We start from the raw sequence: 19990 nt of genomic DNA on the forward strand, positions 1-19990 counted from the left end.
ATTTTATTGGTAATATCTTGGTCCAAAAAGTTAATTAAAAGTGAATGAGTGGTCTTGTTGGGCTTAAAGGAGTGAAGGAGGTAGCCCGCATGCCCGGGCTGTGGGGATGGTCAAGGTGGCTGCACTGTACATGTAGTATAAACTATTAAAAGGGTGAAACAAACTAGATTCAAACCCATGACATATGGGATAGCAACAAACCTACACTTTTTTTTAGGTGACGGAGAAACACGCAGTGACTACCCGAGAGTGTGCGCTGGGTAAACTCCATCTTGTAACCCTAATCGGCAAAGGACCCTAAAGAGGTAAATTAGTCTAGGTTGTCTATAGCTTATCGACTCAAACGAAGAGGATTGGCAGGTTGGGATCATATCCTTAGTCATATTGGTTGGGGTTACCCAAACTACTTTACACTTTGTTTACATGGACACTAGTTGAAGGGCGATAGTAGCACAATAATGAGGTGAAGATGGAACACATATATGTCTAAGGTGAAAGGCCAATGAAGACCACCCATAAAAGCTAAGAGTCTTTAACACTATAAAAGGGCACCCTTATATCTCATTAGGCCATCCTTGTTTGATCACTACAACACTTATAGTCCAGTACGTAGTGCATGCTCCTGACTTCTAACGAGAACATTATGGTTCAATTCCTAACAACTATAATATTATTTTTAGACAACTACTTGGGGTAGCTAGTGCCTTAAATAATAAAATTACTATTTTTGTATGGGCACGGTTGCATAGGTCCTATAAAACTGCGAATTACTGACGTATATGTTCATTTTTAATATGTTGATTTTGTGAGACATGATGATCTAATTTATCACGAGCCAACAATAAATAATTTTTAAATCTTAAAAAACCAAAATTAATATTCAAATTTCAAATTTCAAATTTCTTGAAAACGTTTATGACTGTCTTATAAATCGTAGTCAATAAAATGATTGGTAAGACTAAGACCTCACCAAATGTAAAATACAATAATGATACTATTGTTTATAGCATTTTAGATTTTTCTAATTTTTAAATCGATGATTGGTTACCGTAAAAGAGCAGGAAACATATCCATTTACGAAATGACACTTGTTATACCTTGCTACTAAATACCAAATTAAAAGACCCCATTTTTTGCCTACCATGTACAATCCAAACAAAAGAGTTCATTAACGTAACGGATATATGCTTTCCCCACAATGGAAATCATGACCCTGATGGAATTAATTGACAGGTTTTATTACAATATTCACTTCATTCGCTTTTTTGTCAACAAAATTGAACTATATATTATATCTATGCAAATAGTTTTCAATAAACGTCTTATCAAGATTGTTAAAAATTGTCACTGATCTAAGTAACGTCAAGATTAGTAGTGTTGTTATTAGGATTATAAACATGGTGATGGCGTTTAACTAACAACTTACTACTAACAAATTATACATAACATACATATGTATAGTTCAGCAGTGAGCTCAACCACGCCCACACTTAGAATGAACCAAAAGACAGCTCACACCCGAACAATCTCTTTTGGTAGTTTATTACCCGCTAGTATAGCGTTTTGTACGTTTAATTTTTCTTGAAGAAGTATACTTAATTACTAGATTACAATAATTTCACTATGGTGGGAGATTCAGTCCGAGGATGATGTATTGGGAAGATAAGACTTGGCAATTTTGCCATCAGCTCCCTTGGGGTAAAAACCGCCAGGTTTGTTTTCCTTTCCAGTTCCATACACGATCCTCAGTATCTCCTCCGGCGTCCGGTCATACGCCAGCGAGTTGGCGTCTCCGGCTAGAATGTTGCCGGAACTAATCCCCTCCGGGCCTTGGGAGGGTTCCACTACCAACCCTTCATCTTTCACCCCTGCCTTGCCCAACTTATTCCTCAGATCCGAGATTCGGTCGGTGAATTCCGCCACCGTGATCCCGTACGGCGCAACCTCTTCATCCTTGCGTTCGTACAGTATGGTTCTTAGAACTGCGTCTTGCCCGGCTTCCACCCCCAGTAGTCCGGCCACTAGCTGATCACATCATATCAAATCCATACACAAACTTAGTGACAATAATCAATTAAAACATCCAAAATATATCCGACAAGTGTTGGGCTGCAATTGAAGCAATTGAAGCGGGAGCCCAACACCTGTCTGTAAAATTAATCGTTTATCATTACATTAAAAACTATATCTGTCTAACATACAGTATCACAGTCTGATGATAAAAATGTTAGACTTACTCTCCAAGTTGTACTCTAACATTATCAGTAGAACATGACACTGATTAAAAAGGGATAAAATTCAACATTTACTACTAGCTATAATTGTTTACATAATTTGTAAAACATAGTGGTAAGTGTTTGATCAGAAATAAGATAATGGATGACTGAAGATTTACCCTTTTGGCAACGTAGCTAACGAGTTTGGGATTCGCTCCGACGTATCCGGTGAGTCCAACATAGGGAATTATGTAACTTGCAATAACATAATTAATGTCGTTTGCGTACGGATCGAATGTCGGTTCCAAGGGCTTTCCAAACGCATCGTTTATAACTGTTGCAAAAGTTTCTGCGCTCAAGTTTAGAAGCGGCCTCGGAAAACCTGGTACCGTTTCCTTAATCGCCCTGCCAAAACAACACATCCTTAAAATATAATTATCATGTTCCATAGGATTAGTAATTAATTAGCCAAAAAAATTTAAAGAAATAATGAATAACCACTACCTCACATGTCCAACTTCTTGCAACCCAAATTGACCAATAATATCTTTAACAAGGGGACTCAATTTGGCCTCTTTTACACCGATCGGCGCCGGGCCACCGCCGGTAAGATTGGGGGCCTGTTTATCAAGACCATAACCAAAAGCGCCCCACAAGAAGAACTCAGCTTCCAAGTACTCCAAATTGAGTGGAAATTCCAGTAGATCCTTATCGCCTTCCGGCAGACAATCTCGTCCAGCATGTTCATCATCAGTGGCGAATCCTAAACTAGGGATTATGATGAGAAAGAAAACAATACCTAACATGGTGAAATGCCCTATTTCACTCTTCTTTCTGCTTTCAATTTTTTGTTCTAGCAGCGCAAATCACATATTTCTGGGCACAAGACACAAGTTTATATATATGTTGAAGTTTGTAACTCATTGTATACGTGTCTGTAAAACGAGAAGAGGAAAGACACACGGCATAAGACCGAAAAACAGGTTGAATAAACCCTGTCATCCGTGGATGGAGACTTTTAGATATTTGTGGTCCAGATAAGCACAGGTCACAAAAGTAAAATTTATTACAAAAAATCAATGATCAAGTTTTATCCACGGGTAGAAACAACCTCTCAAATGAAGGACTCTTTATATACAATGAATAAAAGTCTAGTATCTATTGATTAGTTGAGTCATTATGATTTATTCTTCTATAATCCTGATGTATGTGTCGGTGGACAATTCTGTCTTTTCAGAAGACTTTTAGATATCTGCTGCAAAGAGATAGAAATACACGCCATGATATGCGTAAGAGTGGAAATTATTTTAGTTTTGAAACATGTCAATGTGAATTTTGAGTATTGTTTTGGAGTAAGTAAAATGTAAAGTCTTTATATTTTACACATTAGTTATATACGCAAGGAGTATAATTGTTTTTTTTTATTAGTTTCAACTTTCTAACACGCCTACGCAATGTCTATTTTCAGTATTATTTGGACTTATTAGGAGTAAGCTAAGGAAGTAAGTAGCTATTGTATAGATTTTTCTAGTCTAGTCTAGATTAATAACATGAGTATCATGATTCTTTACAAAGTAGTATTTGAATATATTCTCAGCCCAAGTCTTAAATAAGGAACCTTAGGAATGAATACAGGGGCTAGACATTTACTTATTGCGCACAAGGAGTCTCCCTCAATTTGAGAGGTTGCCCCTAGCCGCTGGTGGGACTCGATCCCTGGTCTTTTTCTCCCAAACTTCACCCTTGTGATCAATTAAGTTGCCCATGTCAATTCACTTATTCTTGAGAGTGCTAGTAGATTTGAAGAGTAGTCAACTTTTCAAAATTCAATGTATTACCATACCTTATTTGAGCACTTAAATAAATTATTCAACGAACTTGGACAAAGGTATAACACTTTAAGTTATAGCAAAGGAGTTGGTCTAATTTAAAGAGAGTAGATAGAAGTTCGAGAAAGAAAAAAAAAGATTTTTTTTATATGCTAAAATGTGAAATTATGAATTATTTCATGATCCTCGCTTTCAATTTAAAAACAAATTTTCAAAAGTGAATACAAGTCCATGAGCGTGAGATCATCTGTGCCCAAAATTGATACTCTTTAAAAACTTAAATTGCATTTATACTAGTACAAACATACCTATTTTTTAAATGTAGGACAAACGACACTTAAAAAGTTAAAAGTCTTTCAAAATTCAAATTTTCTCAACTCAATGAGTATATTTTGAGAATCATTATCCCATTATGTGTTTTGAGTGTTTATAATATATCAAATTAAACATTTAAGTTATGAGAATTCGATTCTACCTTCACCAGACCTGGTCCATTCAAAATATTGCTCCAAAATTCAACAATTATAGTATTTCTTTTAATATACGACTAAAAGGTTTTGTTTTATAAACTTATGTCGCTTGATTATAAAATTTATTGTGTGTATAAAATTATTTAGGGAGTTTTAATTAACATTCATTTTACAAATGCTAACAAGTGCCCTTATTTGATAAGCTTTTTCTTAAAAAACAATTTGAGTTGCTTATGAATTGGGTAATACCATTCTTCTCCGTATTTCAGTGGGCAACGGCCGAGCTACGGAGGATAGAGTAGGCCAAGGTGGGTGACCCACTGTACTGCTCTAAAACAAAAAATCATAGATTTAGTCCAAAATTTTTGGTTGGTTATTTTGATGTAAGAGATGCAAGATTATTGAAGGCATAATAGTCAGATAGGCCTATATACTACAACTGATTGTTTATTCAGCATCATTAATTAAAATATAGTCCATCTAGACCCTCAAACTTGTTATTGTTAGAGGAATAAGGGTTGTTAGAGTATTGTTAGAGTTTTCCACTCATTGCCTTGTATTTCTTCACCCAACAGATTCAACAAATACACACTTTACCCAGACAAAGAAAAAGTTACTGCCCCGTACCTCTTTCAACAGAAGAATCAACCTGTTTGTAATACTTCAACACCTCCTACATCCCTGGAATCTGCACCACGGGACAAGTCTGGAGATGTAAACGCCGGCCCGTGACGTCGCCGGAAACCACCGCACGCGCTAGCATATGGGATTGGAGCTGCTCAGCGACGGCGGCGCGTGACAGCGCGTGAAGCCTCCAACGGCGATCGGACTCCTCCTCGCGGCGTCGTCACTCCTTCCAACCCCCAGCCCAGGCACTCACTCTCACTCTCACTCTCTTAGCTCTGATACCATGTTAAGTGTTGGAGGTTTGGAAGAATAGTTTGTATATTTTAATATATAGATGTACAAGAAGACGCATATTTATATAGAAGCTAATAAGCTTCTAGTCACCGACTAAAATGAAGAAATACAAGGCAAGGAGAGGAAAACTCTAACAATACTCTAACAACCCTTATTCCTCTAACAGTTATTTTGGAACAAGCAACCCCTCTAACCAATTTGTGACTTGTAATTGCACGTATTACAGGTCATCTAGAGCTCCGTCCAACTCCAGCGAACCTCCGGCTTACATCTGATGACCAAATTTCGATAACTAAAGTCACAATATCAACGACCGACGATCTTCGGCGATTGGAGATGGTGACCAGTTGGTCACCTTCTCCACTGCCGGAGATGGCGACCAACTTGGTCGCCTTTTGCACGACCGGAGAAGGCTAAAGCTAGCCTAGCCTTCTCTAGTAGAACGCGACCGGCGATAGCGACAGTCAACGGTCACCGGTCGTTGATATTGTGACTATAGTTGCTGAAATTTGGTCGGATGTTCGCCGAAACTCTAAATGACATGTAATACTTGCAATTACAAGTCAAAAATTGGTTAAAGGGTTTGCTTGCTCTAAAATAACAAGTTTGAGGGCTTAGATGATTTATATTTTAATTCATAGTGTTGGATGAACAATCAGTTATAGTACATAAGCCTATTTGACCCTTCTATCAATAAAATTGAACTTTTATATCTAGGCAAATAGTTTTTGGTAAACGTATTATTGAAATTGTTGAAATTGTCATTAATCTAAACAACGTCAAGATTAGTAGTATTTTAGGATTAAAAACATGGTGATGACATGTAACTAATAACTTATGTTGTAAATAAATATATAATTAATATTATTATTATCTACATAAGACTTAATAATATACAAATATTTAATCAAATAACCTTTAAGTACAAATTATACATAACACACATATAATTCCGCAGTGAGCTCAACCACACCCACACTTAGAACCAAAAGGCAGCTCACACCCGAACAATGTCATTTGGTAGTTCATTACTCGCTAGTATAGCGTTTTGTACGTTTAATTTTTCTTGAAGTATACTTAATATATTACTATAATTTGACTATGGTCGGAGATTCACTCCGAGGACAACGTCTTGACAAGATAAGACTTGGCAATTTTGCCATCAGCTCCCTTGGGGTACAAAGCGTCAGGTTTGTATTCCTTTCCAGTTCCATATACGATCCTCAGTATCTCCTCCGGCGTCCGGTCATATGCCAGCGAGTTGCCGTCTCCGACCAGATTGTTGCCGGAACAAATCCCCTCCGGGCCTTGGGAGGGTTCCACTACCAACCCTTCATCTTTCACCCCGGCCAGCTTATTTCTCCGATCCGAGATTCGGTTGGTGAATTCCGCCACCGTGATCCCGTACGGCTTAACCTCCTCATCTTTGCGTTCGTACAGAAAGGCTCTTAGAACTGCGTCTTGCCCGGCTTCCACCCCCAGTAGTCCGGCCACTAGCTGATCATCATATCAAATCCATATACACAATTTAGTGACAATAATCAATTAAAACATCGAAAATATACCGCATAAGTGTTGGACAGCAGTTGAAACTGGAGCCCAACACCTATCCATAAGATCAATCGTTTATCACTGCGTCAAAAGTTTTATATATATATATATATATATATAAAACATTCAGCATGCATCACAATCTGATGACAAAATGTTAGACTTGCTCTCTAAGTTGCAGTCAACATTCTGTTTGGTAAAATAGTTATCTAATCAACCATTTTGACTTATTTAACCACTATTACTTGTTTGACTTAGTTAAAAAGTTTATAAGGGTGCGTTTGGTTCACATATGGGAATCGGAATCGGAATGAGTATCAAAAAACTTGGTAATGATAATGAGTTTTGGTGAAAATATTTAGCATGTTTGAAAGTTGGGTGGAATGGGAATGATTATTAATAGTTGGGAAAAAAAATGAGGAAGGGAGATGAAACCCTTATTTAATAAGGGTATGGGTTTTGTCATTAATAGGGTATTCCAAACCAATAGTAGCATTCACAAAACTTATCAACCAAACACAAGCAATCACTTTCATACCCATTCCTTATGCCTAAACCCACCAACCAAACACACCCTAAGTGTTTGGTTAATTAGTTTTTTGGAACTTCAAAATGCTAAAATTCAAAAAATTATTCAAAACAACTTTTTGAGAAAAGAAATTATACCAAACAAGTATAGCTAACAACTAATTTACCAAACACCTTTCTACAATAAGCTAATGTTATCAACTAGTTATATCCTCTAACTCAATAAGCTAATAGCTAACAACCATTTACCAAACAGAATCATTATCAATAAAACATGGCACTGATTAAAAAAATAAAATTAATCATTTACTACTAGCTATAATTTTTATATGACACTAATTAAAAAGAAATAAAATTGAACATTTATTACTAGCTATAATTTTTTTTTTACGTAATTCTTAAAACATAGTGGTAACTGGTAAGTGCTTGATCTGAAAATAAGATAATGAATGGCCGGAGATTTACCATTTTGGCAAAGTAGCTATCGAGTTTAGGATTCGCTCCGACGTATCCGGTGAGTCCAATATAGGGAAATATGTAACATGCAATAAGAAAATTAATATCGTTTGCGTACGGATCGAAAGTCGGTTCCAAGTGTTTCCCAAACGCTTCGTTTATACCTGCTGCAAAAACTTCTGCGCTCAAGTTTAGAAGCGGCCTCGGAAAACCTGGTACCGTTTCCTTAATCGCCCTGCCAAAACAACACATCCTTAAAATATAATCACGTACCCAAAAATTTAATTGTCATGCTCCATAGGATTAGCAATTAATTACCCAAAAAAATTAAAGAAATGATTAATAACCACTACCTCACATGTCCAACTTCTTGCAACCCAAATTGACCAATAATATCCTTAACAAGGGGACACAATTTGGCCTCTTTTACACCGATCGGCGCCGGCCCACCGCCGGTAAGATAGGGGGCATGTTTATCAAGACCATAACCAAAAGCACCCCACAAGAAGAACTCAGCTTCCAAGTACTCCAAATTGAGTGCAAATTCCAGTAGATCCTTATCGCATTCCGGCAGACAATCTCGTCCAGCATGTTCATCATCAGTGGCGAATCCTAAACTAGGGGTTATGATGAGAAAGAAAACAATACTTAACATGGTGAAATGCTCTATTTAACTCTTCTTTCTGCTTTCAATTCTGTGTTCTAGCTAGCAGCGCAAAACACTTATATTTCTGGGCACAAGGTAAGACACAAGTTTATATGTCGAAGTTTGTAACGCACTGTATAAGTACGTGTCTGTGAAACGAGAAGAGGAAGGACACACGGCACTAGACCGAAAAACTCGTTGACTAAAATCCGTCTTCCGTACGTGGATGGAGACTTTTAGATACTTGTGGTCCGAATGGGTAATTTAACAGGACACAAAAATAAGGTGAAAATAACCTCTCAAATGAGCAACTCTTTATATACAATAAACAAAAGTTTAGTATCTATATTTTCAAAAAAAAAAAAAAAAAAAGTCTAGTATCTATTAATTAGTTTAGTCATTATAATTTACTCCTTTATAATCTCGCAAATTTTACCGTGGATCGTGTATCAAAACGGCGTTGTTTTGATTAATGAAAACAAACGGCTGAATCGGTCTCCGTTCCGCGCAACTGCAGTTCCCTTTCAACACAATTGCAATTCATTTTCAACACAATTGCAGTTCCTTTTCGATATAAATGCAGTTTAATTCAACATTATACATTCAAAAATGTGAAATTGTTATTCAGTTTCCTTTCAACGCAACTACAATTTCTTTTGTAATACACTGCAGTTTTCTTTCAACACAACTACAATATCATTTCGATATAACTACAGTTTCATTGAACAATATACACCAAAAAATGTGAAACTGTTATTCAGTATCAGTTCAATACAACTGCAGTTCCTTTTCGATATAATTGCAGTACCCAAAAATGTGAAACTGTAATTCAGTATCAGTTCAACACAACGGCAGTTCATTTTCGATATAACTACAGTTTCATTCGATAATATAAAAACAAATATGAGACAGTATCATTTAAAATGAACTGTAGTATCAATTATAGAGTTCCGTTACGACTAACGACCGTCATTTCTCCCACTTACTGAAACGGTGTCATTTTGTGACCATGCTTCACAATGCATTGCGGGCCATGGTGTACCGTATAACCACTGTTATAATCCTGCCGCTGGTGGACAATTCCTATCTTTTCAGAAGACTTCTAGATATCTGCATGCATAAAGATAGAAATACACGCCAGTGATATTAGTAAAGAGTGGAAATCATTTTAGTTTTGAAACATGCAATGTGTATTTTGAGTATTGTTTTGGAGTTAGTAAAATGCAAAAGTCTATATTTTACACATTAGTTATATACGTAAGGCGTATAATTGTTTTTTTTGTTAGTTTCAACTTTCAAACACGCCTACGCAACGTCTATTTTCAGTATTATTTGGACTTATTAGGAGTATAAGCTAAGGAAGTAAGTAGCTATTGTACGGAGTATATATATTTTTAGTGAATTTTTTTATAAAGTAGTATATGTTCTATATTTTTTCAAACATTTTTAATCCAAGGAATCTAAGACTCCACCACTGAGGTTCCGACCTATGATCACCCATTTAGAATGGTAACCGAGATGTCATTACATTACATGGTAGTTGGCAACATGAGTATATGTGTATGTAGGAAAATTTCACAAATTTTAAAATTAAAAATTGCTAAAATTTGATTTGGTAATTTCTCAGTTAATTCAAGGCGAGCGACACTCAAGTTTTCTTTAAAATCGATTCACTTCTTTTTGAGAGTGCTAATAGAATTGAAGCGTCAACTATCCAAGATTCAATGAATTACCCTAACTTATTTGAGCACTCAAATAAATTGTTCAACGAACTTGAACAAAGGTATAATACTTTTAAGTTATAGCAGAAGAGTTCGCCGAAGGTATAATACTTTAAGTTATAGCATAAGAGTTTGCCGAATTTAAAGACAGTAGATGGCAGTACGAGAAAGAATAAAGAATTTTTTTTTTTTGGTATGCTAAAATGTGAATTACTTTATCCTCACTTTCAATTTAAAAATTAGAGACAGATTTTCAAAAGTGAACACAAGTCCACGAGCGAGAGGACATCTATGTCCCAAAATTCAAACTCTTTAAAAACTTGAATTGTATTTATACTAGTACAAACATATATATTTTTTCATTGTAGGATAAATAATGATACTTAAAAGTCTTTCAAAACTCAATTTTTCTCAAAGAAATGAGTATATTTTTAAAATCATTATCCCATTATCTGTTTTATAATATATCAAATTAAACATTCCAGTTATGAGAATCCGATTCTACCTTCACCTCATCGAGCCTTCAAAATATTTCCCAAAAATGATGACTTTTAAATGCCATTTTTGAATAATATTTTCTACAATTTATAGCATTTCTTTTAATATATGCCTCTTTAAGTTATAAATTTATGTCTGCTTGATTATAAAATTTATTGTGTGTATAATTATTTAGGGAGTTTAATTAACATTCATTTTACAAATGCTAACAAGTGCCCTTATTCGATAAGCTTTTTTTTTTTTAAAGAAAAATTAAAAATTAAAAAAAAAAAAGAAAAAAAAACAATTTCAGTTACTTATGAATTGGGTAGTACCGTAATACCATTCTTCTCCGTATTTCAGTGGGCAACGGCGGAGCTGCATAGGATAGACCGATAGAGTATGAAAAGGTGGGTGGCCCACTGCTCTAAAAATAAAAAATCATAGATTTAGACATTTAGTCCAAAATTTTTGGTTGGTTATTTTTACGTAAAAGATGCAAGATTGAAGGTTTGGTGGGTTTTGATCGGAGTTTATTTTACTTTAGGTGAATTAGTTATGGTGATATTTTTATTTTCGAAACAGTCATGATTTTTTACAAGATAATATTTCTTCTATATTTTTTTAAACATTTGGGATCCACAGAATCTAAGTCATCACCACTACGGTTCAAACCTATGACCACTTATTTGGAGTGATAACCAGGATGTCATCACACTATATGCAATTGGCGGTGATAATTTTATTTTAGTTACTGAATTTAATTTATTTTACTTTTAGTTCTTGATTTTTGAAAATATTTCAATTTTCATATAAGGGTGTGTTTGGAAACCCGGAAAATAATTTCTGGAAATCATTTTCCGAGTTTCTCATGTTTGGCAACACTTGGAAATCCCAGTCAACGGAAACTGGGGAAATGAGGCCAAAATGGCGGAAAATGACTTCCGTCCAAAATGGGCAGAAGTCATTTTCTGCCAAAAGAAAATCATACTATGCCTGGTCACAGGCTATGGTTTTCGGCGCCGGAAACCAGAGAAAGTTCTTTGGTTTCCACTGCGGAAACCAGAGTAGTTCTCTGGTTTAATTTCCCGGCGGAAACCAGTTGCTCTGGTTTCCACCGGGAATCCAGAGCACTGCTCTAGTTCCCGGAGAGGAAACCAAAGGGGGGAGGGGTTTATTTATTTATTTTTTTAAATTTTATTACTTAAAAATATTATTTTTATCTTATTATAATAATTTTAATATTTTAAATAAAATAAAAAATTATATAATTATACAATTCTACCCATTTTTTCAGAAAACGAACCAAAAACACAAAGACAGTTTTCCAGAATATATCCAAACACAGAAAATGACTCATTTTCCAGAAAACATTTTCCAGAAGTCATTTTCTTGCTTTTCAAACACACCTAAGATACTTTCACCTTGTAAAAGTTTGACCAACTCCTACCTTATTAAAATAATAAGAGCATTTTTGAAGCAAAAGTGAAATATTTGAAATAGGTGAGGAAGAAAACTGGAATAAATCAAAATTAAGGACTCAAAGTGAAATGTCACAACAGTTGAGGGGATAAAATTGAACAAAATATTATTTTATTTATTTTATAAAGAAAGATTGAAAGCCATATTTTTATTAAAAAAATCGAAATATATATTAAAAAAAATCTGTAAATAAAGGTGGATGCAACATAAATTATGTACAACGAGTTACTAAGATCAAATTTATGTGAGTTGTCTAAAAATAATTTAAAAAATGAAAATTGTGCAAGAATCTCAAAGATGAGCTCTCAACAGCCCATATTATATTATTTATTATAATTACAGAATGGTTTTTATTTTTATTTTTTAATAATGGTATCTATATTTTGCGTGATAAAACTAATTCAATTTAATCTTCGTTTCAATTGTATGTAAGGACAACTTTTTAAAGGTGTTGTTGCATACACATGAGTTTAAACTCCTAAGTCTATGCATAAATAACTCAAACTCCCTGACCAACTTTTTAAAGGTATTGTTGCATACGCATGCCGTCGCAATAACTATTGAATCTGTACCCTTCTGAACACAAGAAGTTCAATTATAATCTAAGACCAAATTGGTGGAGCTTAAAGCTGTTCTTTGCCTTTCCTCACATTAAATAGTTCACGGAAGAGACATATAGGTATGGTAAAATTGACTTGTGTCCTTGTGTAACTTTAGCTAGCAGCCTAGCAGGTAGATGATGAGTCCAGTGATATATTTATATCTTTGAAATGGTTATAGTTAAACAGTCCAATCAAAACCTCTAAAATTGTCATTAGTCTAGTCTGGGATTCAATGATTCATCATCAATTAAGAAGACTAGACATGGTTTTTATCTGTTTTTGATATGGGTTTTGGTTAAAGCATCAAATCAAAACCTCAAAAATTAAGGTAAGCTAAGGTTAAAGCTTGTCAAGCTCCATCTCCATCTCCATCATCGTAATCACACGTTTATGAATCAGTAGATGATGAACCCAACAAAGTCGTGACTGATCGATGTGTATAATAAGATGGATGGATGGATAGATGGATTGTGAAGTTATTGACAGTTTGAGTGGACAGTTAAACCTGGTAATTTCAGTTGTACAAGAAACAATAATTAGTGTTCTACCCACCCCGGTCCCTTGGTGAAAAATGGGAGATTCATGTTCTTGCAATTACTATCTGCTGCATTCATTTCCATCGCAGCTCTACTCGGGATTTTGTCGCTACTTTGTTTCTCTTTTTCACAATCTATCAGATTCACTCAAGAAGTAATTGAACTGTCTGTGCGGGCTGCTATTTTATTCCTCTCATTCTTGTAGTATGAGAGATTACAGGACTAAAGAAACTATGGTAAGTGAATATTTGGTTGGTAGACAACATTTAGAGGATTAAATCAAGAAAAAAAAATGAAACAACTATATATTACTTACCGACTAAATACTTACAACTTAAAATTTTACTAGTTTTGTTAATTTACTTAAGGATTTGTTAATGGACAAATATGATTGTTCTTGTAGTGAATTTTTTTTTTAATAACTATGCGATGGGCAGGGGTATTCGGAAAAATAATAGGAAAGGCAAGAATGATTGATCTAACATGGCGTTTGGTTGGAAAGATAGAATTAGGAAGAGAAGCAATTCTAATTCGGTGGGGAAAGAATAAGGTGAGAATAAAAATAAGAATTCAAATTACATTGTTTGGTAGAGGAATAGAATTATTGGGGATGAGAATGGAAAAAGTGATATAAAGACTAAAATGTTCTTGTATAATAATAATACTAATAATAATCTAAGAGTGAAAAGCTTGTTTCTTCCTTTCTTCTTTTCAAGTATGAATTGAAATTCAACAAAAAGAGGGAATTGCAATTGGGTGGAATTGCAATTCTCTCTAACCAAACACAGTAATTTGAGTGGCCAAAGAACTGTGTTGTAATTGAATTGCAATTACATCCAACCAAATAGCCCATTTAGTGTAATCATATACTAATAGTGAGAATCAACATGGATAATTGCTATGACTATCTAAAACTGTGGACATAATAAACCCTGCCTTATGATTTTAGTTAGACAATAAGTATTTTTCGAGCAAATACCAATTTTGGTCCCATGACTATGAGTAAAATGACAATTTTGGTCCACATGTTTAATTTCTACCAATTTTGGTCCCACGATTATTGTTTAGTACTAATTTTGGTCCCGCGACTATTGTTTTAGCACCAAAATTCATCGCGTTGGTCACCCATCCGTTTAAAACATGCCAAAATCTAAAATTTTTAAAGGTATTTTCGTCTTTTTCAACTCAATATCCCAATTTGAGCATGAATAAAGAGATATAATCACTAAGATCGATCACAATTCACAATTCTCCTCCTCAAATCAAGGTAAAATGATGAGGAAAAGTGTGAATTTTGATCAATCGTATGACTTAAATCCATTTATTAATGTTCAAATTGAGATATTAAGTTGAAAATGATAAAAATACCCTTAACAATTTTAGATTTTTGCACGTTTTAAACGGATGTGTGACCAACGCAATGAATTTGGCACTAAAATAATAGTCGTGGATGAAAGTTGATACTAAAACAATAGTTGTGGGACCAAAATTGATAGAAATTATTAAACATGTGGATAAAAATTGTCATTTTGCTAATAGTCTTGAGATCAAAATTGATATTTGCTCAGTATTTTTCTATCCACTAGTTAAAAGTGACAAAAATTTTAGTAAAATTGTGAACATAAATTTTTATCTATGTAACAAAAATTGATTCCAGTTCCAGATTTTCTAGCAACCATTTATGATGTTTCGAAAATCAACCTTAACAATCAATGAACGTAAATGGGTGAAAATTTCACCGACGGTCCATATTGATAGATGAATATTTGTACAAATACATATATAAGTACATGCATGCATATGTGCACATGCACACATATATATGAAGGTAAAAGTAAAAGTATTAGCACTAAAAATCTGAAGTCAAAAGTTCGAATCCTTGCGATCGGAGTGGATAAAACAATGACGTTGCCAGGCCATTAGTACTTTATTTTGTCTCTTTTTATTTTTGCACAAGGTCAGAAAAAAAATGATCAAATAAAAATTCTGATCTAAAAATGCTCTTAAAAAGAAGAGTTACTGAGTAACAAAGCACCAGCTTTCTCATGAAAGATTGATTTAAAGTGAATGAACATGAAAATTGTTTTTCCTTTACCAAACACTTTGAATCCTAGGAAGTAATAAAGATGCTAACAATTGAACCCAGCCAAATTGCTTCTTTTGCAATTTTTTTTTATTTCTATATTGACTGGTTATCAAATCTCGTCTTGAGAATTTCAAATTTGTTAACTTAACAATGATCAAGCGTTTCTTTATACTTAGCTTGTATAATAATCAGCATTACATTTTAGGGTAGAATGTTGAACTTAACCCTACAGACAACCTTCGTCTAGCGTAAGTGCATAACATGTACTCTATTTAAGTTCTACACAATATTGTTAGTATTGCTTTCCACAACACCCCATATAATTAGGCATATCCCAGTGGTGGCAAAATCAGGCAGTCACAACTTCAATGTGGTGAACTCTTTGTGGACACCCGACAAAATTCAATATGATCCTCCCACCAAATGATCAGTCATTGTGATTTATCTATCCATTATCCCATTGGGTTGATGTATGAAAATCTTAGGAGCGAGGAAATTTCACATATTGTAACGTGGATAAAACGTATCTCTGGGTTTATACATTAAATACAAAATGGGTCAAAAATTGAAGACATTGGGGGAAAACTCTTTCTGTTCCTTACCCCTCTTGGGGTCATTTATTATTTGGGATTCTCATTCCCACCAACCAACCTAACCATTAAAGCTCTTTCCCCTTGCAACTTTGAGCAATTAAATCAGGTTAGGTTTGATTTTGACACTTTTTATCTCAGCTCCTTAGAAATATACATAGGTTTTGTACTGTTACCCTTTAGTTACTACTGGAAATTTTTTACTATACCCCAGATTTCCTATGTTCTCTTACTGAAATAGATTATGCCACAGCTTTAGGAGTTTAGTGGTTTATGGTATAAGGTAGACTGGATTGTAATGTTTATTTTGGTTATTTAATTAATTAAAAATAATATTTAAGAAAATTCTATCTTATTGATCGGCAATACATACAATTGACTAAAACACGGTTGTATTTGTATAATATTGAAAAGATTCTAATAATGTTTGATTGTACTGGATATCATTGAAAACCATTTCAATTTGTATTGTACATAGTATCACTAGGAATGGATTGCAATGGAACCAACTACAATAGGTATTACTGAAGATCATTTCAATATTACACAAATGCGCACTACCTTTTAGTCAGCTCTATTGTTGATTGAGAAGATAGACGTTCTCTAAGAGCATCCACAATAGTATGAGTTTTTTTCCAGATATTTTTCAGACCATGTCAAAAAGGAGAAATGAGAGAGAAGGGGAAAAAGAAAAGGAAAAAAAATAGTATTTGGGTTGGCGCTCATCCTGATGCGCTTAACGAGTGCTAGGGATGACCACGGTTCAATTTGCAAATTGAACCGTTTACAATAGGAACCGAACCAGAACCTTTTGGTTTTGGTGGCTCCATAATACCAAATGATTCCAATTCCAAATTACACACACACACACATTTAAAGTTTAGCTATTATTTGATTAAAATTTAAAGAACAATTATTTGATTAAAGGTTAAGCATTATTTAAAGTTTAAACTTTAAATAACAATTTAAAGTTTAACTGTAATAATTTTTTTAGTTTAAATTTAAAGTTTAAATATTTGATATAATCATTTTTTAAAATTTAAAATGAAAAGATTCCAAAAAAAAGAAAGGATTAAATTTGGACTATTTTTAAAATAGAAAAAATTACAAAAAATTTCTTGTTAGAACGAACCAGCCATTCAAATTAGAACTGTTGGTTCCCGGTTCTGGTTCGACATTTTTCGAATTAGGAATCGCTAGCTCGAAATCGTAACCGAATCGTGATCACCCCTAGCGAGTGTTGCTGCTACCTGAGCGCGCATCTGCTAGCAATTTTTTTTTTAGTAATTCACAATTAGCTAAGAAAAACTCAAAATACTGCATCATACTTAATTTTTTCTCTCCTACTCTCCTCTCAACCTCACCCAAAAACAAAAACAAAAAAATCCAAGAAAAACCCATTTTTGGGAAGCCCTACGTTTGTATTATCTAGTTGGGAGTATATTATTAATATAAAAGCAGATACGCTGATCCATAATTGATAAAAATTTATCTGGATGAAATGTTCAAGTTTGCATAAAACTGTAGATTATTGCTGTAATTGGTTTAGCCACAATTCATGAAAAGCGTCACAATCCTAACAGTCCCCGCGCGCGGTTGCTCTCTCAAAAACAACAAACTTGAACTGAATAAATAACTAGACAACTAGTCCAACTAGCTCCACTTACCATAACCTTTGGGTACAAAAACACCTTTTTGAGTAGGGAATATAATTACACCCCACCTTGTGATTACAAAAGTAAATAAACACAAAAAAATATACAGTGGGTCCCAGCGTAGCTAGACCACACAGTCGTATCATTTAATGGCAGACCAAAATCCAATCTCCATTCTACCTTCTTTCATTTATTTCAACGTTATACGTAGCATCACCCCATCCTGTCCCTATATATATATACACCCACCCATGCATCAACCTTGAAATCTTAGCTCCCTCAAAACAAATTATAAGAGCACGTAATAATGGATAATAGCGCTTGTTCTTCATCGGTGGTTAACAATTCCAACGAGGAAAATAGGAATAAGAAGAAGAAATCCGGCGGAAAGGTGGTGAAGCTGTCGACGGACCCGCAGAGCGTGGCGGCGAGGGAGCGGCGCCACCGCATCAGCGACCGGTTCAAGATCCTGCAGAGCCTCGTGCCTGGCGGCTCCAAGATGGACACGGTGTCCATGCTTGACGAAGCCATTCACTACGTCAAGTTCCTCAAAACCCAAATATGGCTCCACCAAACCATGATCAACTTCGCCGCCGCCGACGACCCAAGCTACTGTTATCCCGCCGCCGCCGCCGCCTGCGGCGGCGGCGGCGATGATGTTCTTGCGGGTGACTATAATGTGCAGTCCTCACAGGGAAACTACGGAGTGGGTCCCGGAAACTACACAATAATGGCTGGACAGGGAGGGGCCGCCGGCGGCGGAGACGGTGGCGCGGGGGAAAGCATGGCGGCGGTAGACGATGCATTTAGTGTGTACTACTAGCTAGATTGTGTAGTAGGGAATCCATTAATACGTAGAATGGAGTAATATAATATATATATTAGCTAGCTAGTATAGGTAGTAGCTTAGGTAGGTTCCGATGAGAAAGATCCTAGTTACATTGCAGCTAGCTAGGAATGGGAAGTATTTAGTAAATGTAGTGTTTCTCGTTTTCGTCTTTGTCTTGTCTCTACCTCTGTTCTGTGGTGGTGTTTGCTGAATTGCTGTAATATATTATGATGTGAGTAACTGAGTATTGGTTAATGTTATACTTTATAACGGGAGTGGAGTATTGGCATTTTTTGTTTGAATTTCTGGATAATCTAAATTGATTTACTTTAGTTGTTTGTGGTCTTTCAGGGGCAAAAGTCACAAGACGAATGCACACTGAATTTTTCTCATCAGCTGAAAAATAAAATTAGAATTAATTAGATGTTTATGGTTCTTGTGCGGTTGTGACCTGACTAGTTAGGTTGCTCTAATCATTGTCCTTTCAAAATTTTTAATTAATATTACATTTTGTAAGAATAACGGTGTGTTTGATTCATGGATTTACACACCAAAAATAAAAATAAAAATCATACTTATTATTTGGTTGACAACTTTTTAAAATACAATTAAGAGATTTGAGTACCCTTTAATTAAAATTTTCATTCCCTACTTAAAAACGGGATATCATTCAATCTTATTCCTCCTCATCTGTTACTTCCTCACTACATCCCTCATATTTTTGTTTTGATTTTTTTATTATTAATATTGGTGCTTTGAATGCCATTATATTTGGATCAATTGCTTTGATTTTTAATTTTTGTACTTTTAAAATCTTTATTTCTATTATTATATATAGGGTCATACATAACCAAACATTAATATTCATAATCATTCTAATTACACCTTGCTACAATCAAACATGCAAAATACTTTCACCAAAACTCATTACCATTACCAAGTATTTAATTCTCATTCCGATCGATTCCATGTGTAAACCAAACACACACTAAATGTGTTTAGTATACTCATGAAAAGAAAAATAAAGATGTCATATTATTAAAATCTAATACTATTATGACTATCATCATACATAATTGTGATTGTGTATTGGCAATGGCTTTGAAAATATCCAATACAATTACATATAACCTAAATGATAGTATTAAGTACAATTGGCACGCATAAATTCTGTACATTATTTTTTAATTTTCTCTTCATAATAGATCAATCTAGCCAAATCATTTTTTAGTTTAACTAAAGGATATCCCCCCCCCCCCCCCCCCCCCCCCCCCCCCCCCCCCCCCCCCCCCCCCCCCCCCCCCCCCCCCCCCCCCCCCCCCCCCCCCCCCCCCCCCCCCCCCCCCCCCCCCCCCCCCCCCCCCCCCCCCCCCCCCCCCCCCCCCCCCCCCCCCC

General features: G+C 35.1%; 3 protein-coding genes across 3 annotated transcripts; 1 reads left to right on the forward strand and 2 right to left on the reverse strand.

Annotated features, from left to right (window-relative positions):
* Positions 1 to 1404: 1404 nt before the first annotated feature.
* On the reverse strand, positions 1405 to 3080 carry LOC116007079 (desiccation-related protein PCC13-62-like). The gene is made up of 3 exons (XM_031247664.1): positions 2721 to 3080; positions 2396 to 2621; positions 1405 to 2025 (listed from the first exon to the last, which is right to left on the reverse strand). Exons 1-3 carry the CDS (start codon positions 3020 to 3022, stop codon positions 1636 to 1638), a joined length of 918 nt encoding a protein of 305 aa, XP_031103524.1. The 5' UTR covers positions 3023 to 3080; the 3' UTR covers positions 1405 to 1635.
* Positions 3081 to 6380: 3300 nt separating this feature from the next.
* LOC116007633 (desiccation-related protein PCC13-62-like) lies at positions 6381 to 8679 on the reverse strand. The gene is made up of 3 exons (XM_031248352.1): positions 8325 to 8679; positions 7981 to 8206; positions 6381 to 6933 (listed from the first exon to the last, which is right to left on the reverse strand). The coding sequence occupies exons 1-3, from the start codon at positions 8624 to 8626 to the stop codon at positions 6550 to 6552; spliced, it is 912 nt and encodes a 303-aa protein (XP_031104212.1). The 5' UTR covers positions 8627 to 8679; the 3' UTR covers positions 6381 to 6549.
* A 9380-nt stretch (positions 8680 to 18059) lies between these two features.
* On the forward strand, positions 18060 to 18897 carry LOC116007642 (transcription factor LAX PANICLE 1). The gene has a single exon (XM_031248379.1). The coding sequence runs from the start codon at positions 18074 to 18076 to the stop codon at positions 18587 to 18589; it is 516 nt and encodes a 171-aa protein (XP_031104239.1). The 5' UTR covers positions 18060 to 18073; the 3' UTR covers positions 18590 to 18897.
* Positions 18898 to 19990: the final 1093 nt, after the last annotated feature.

This window comes from Ipomoea triloba, chromosome 15 (genome assembly GCF_003576645.1).
Source record: "Ipomoea triloba cultivar NCNSP0323 chromosome 15, ASM357664v1".
Classification (NCBI taxonomy): domain Eukaryota; kingdom Viridiplantae; phylum Streptophyta; class Magnoliopsida; order Solanales; family Convolvulaceae; genus Ipomoea; species Ipomoea triloba.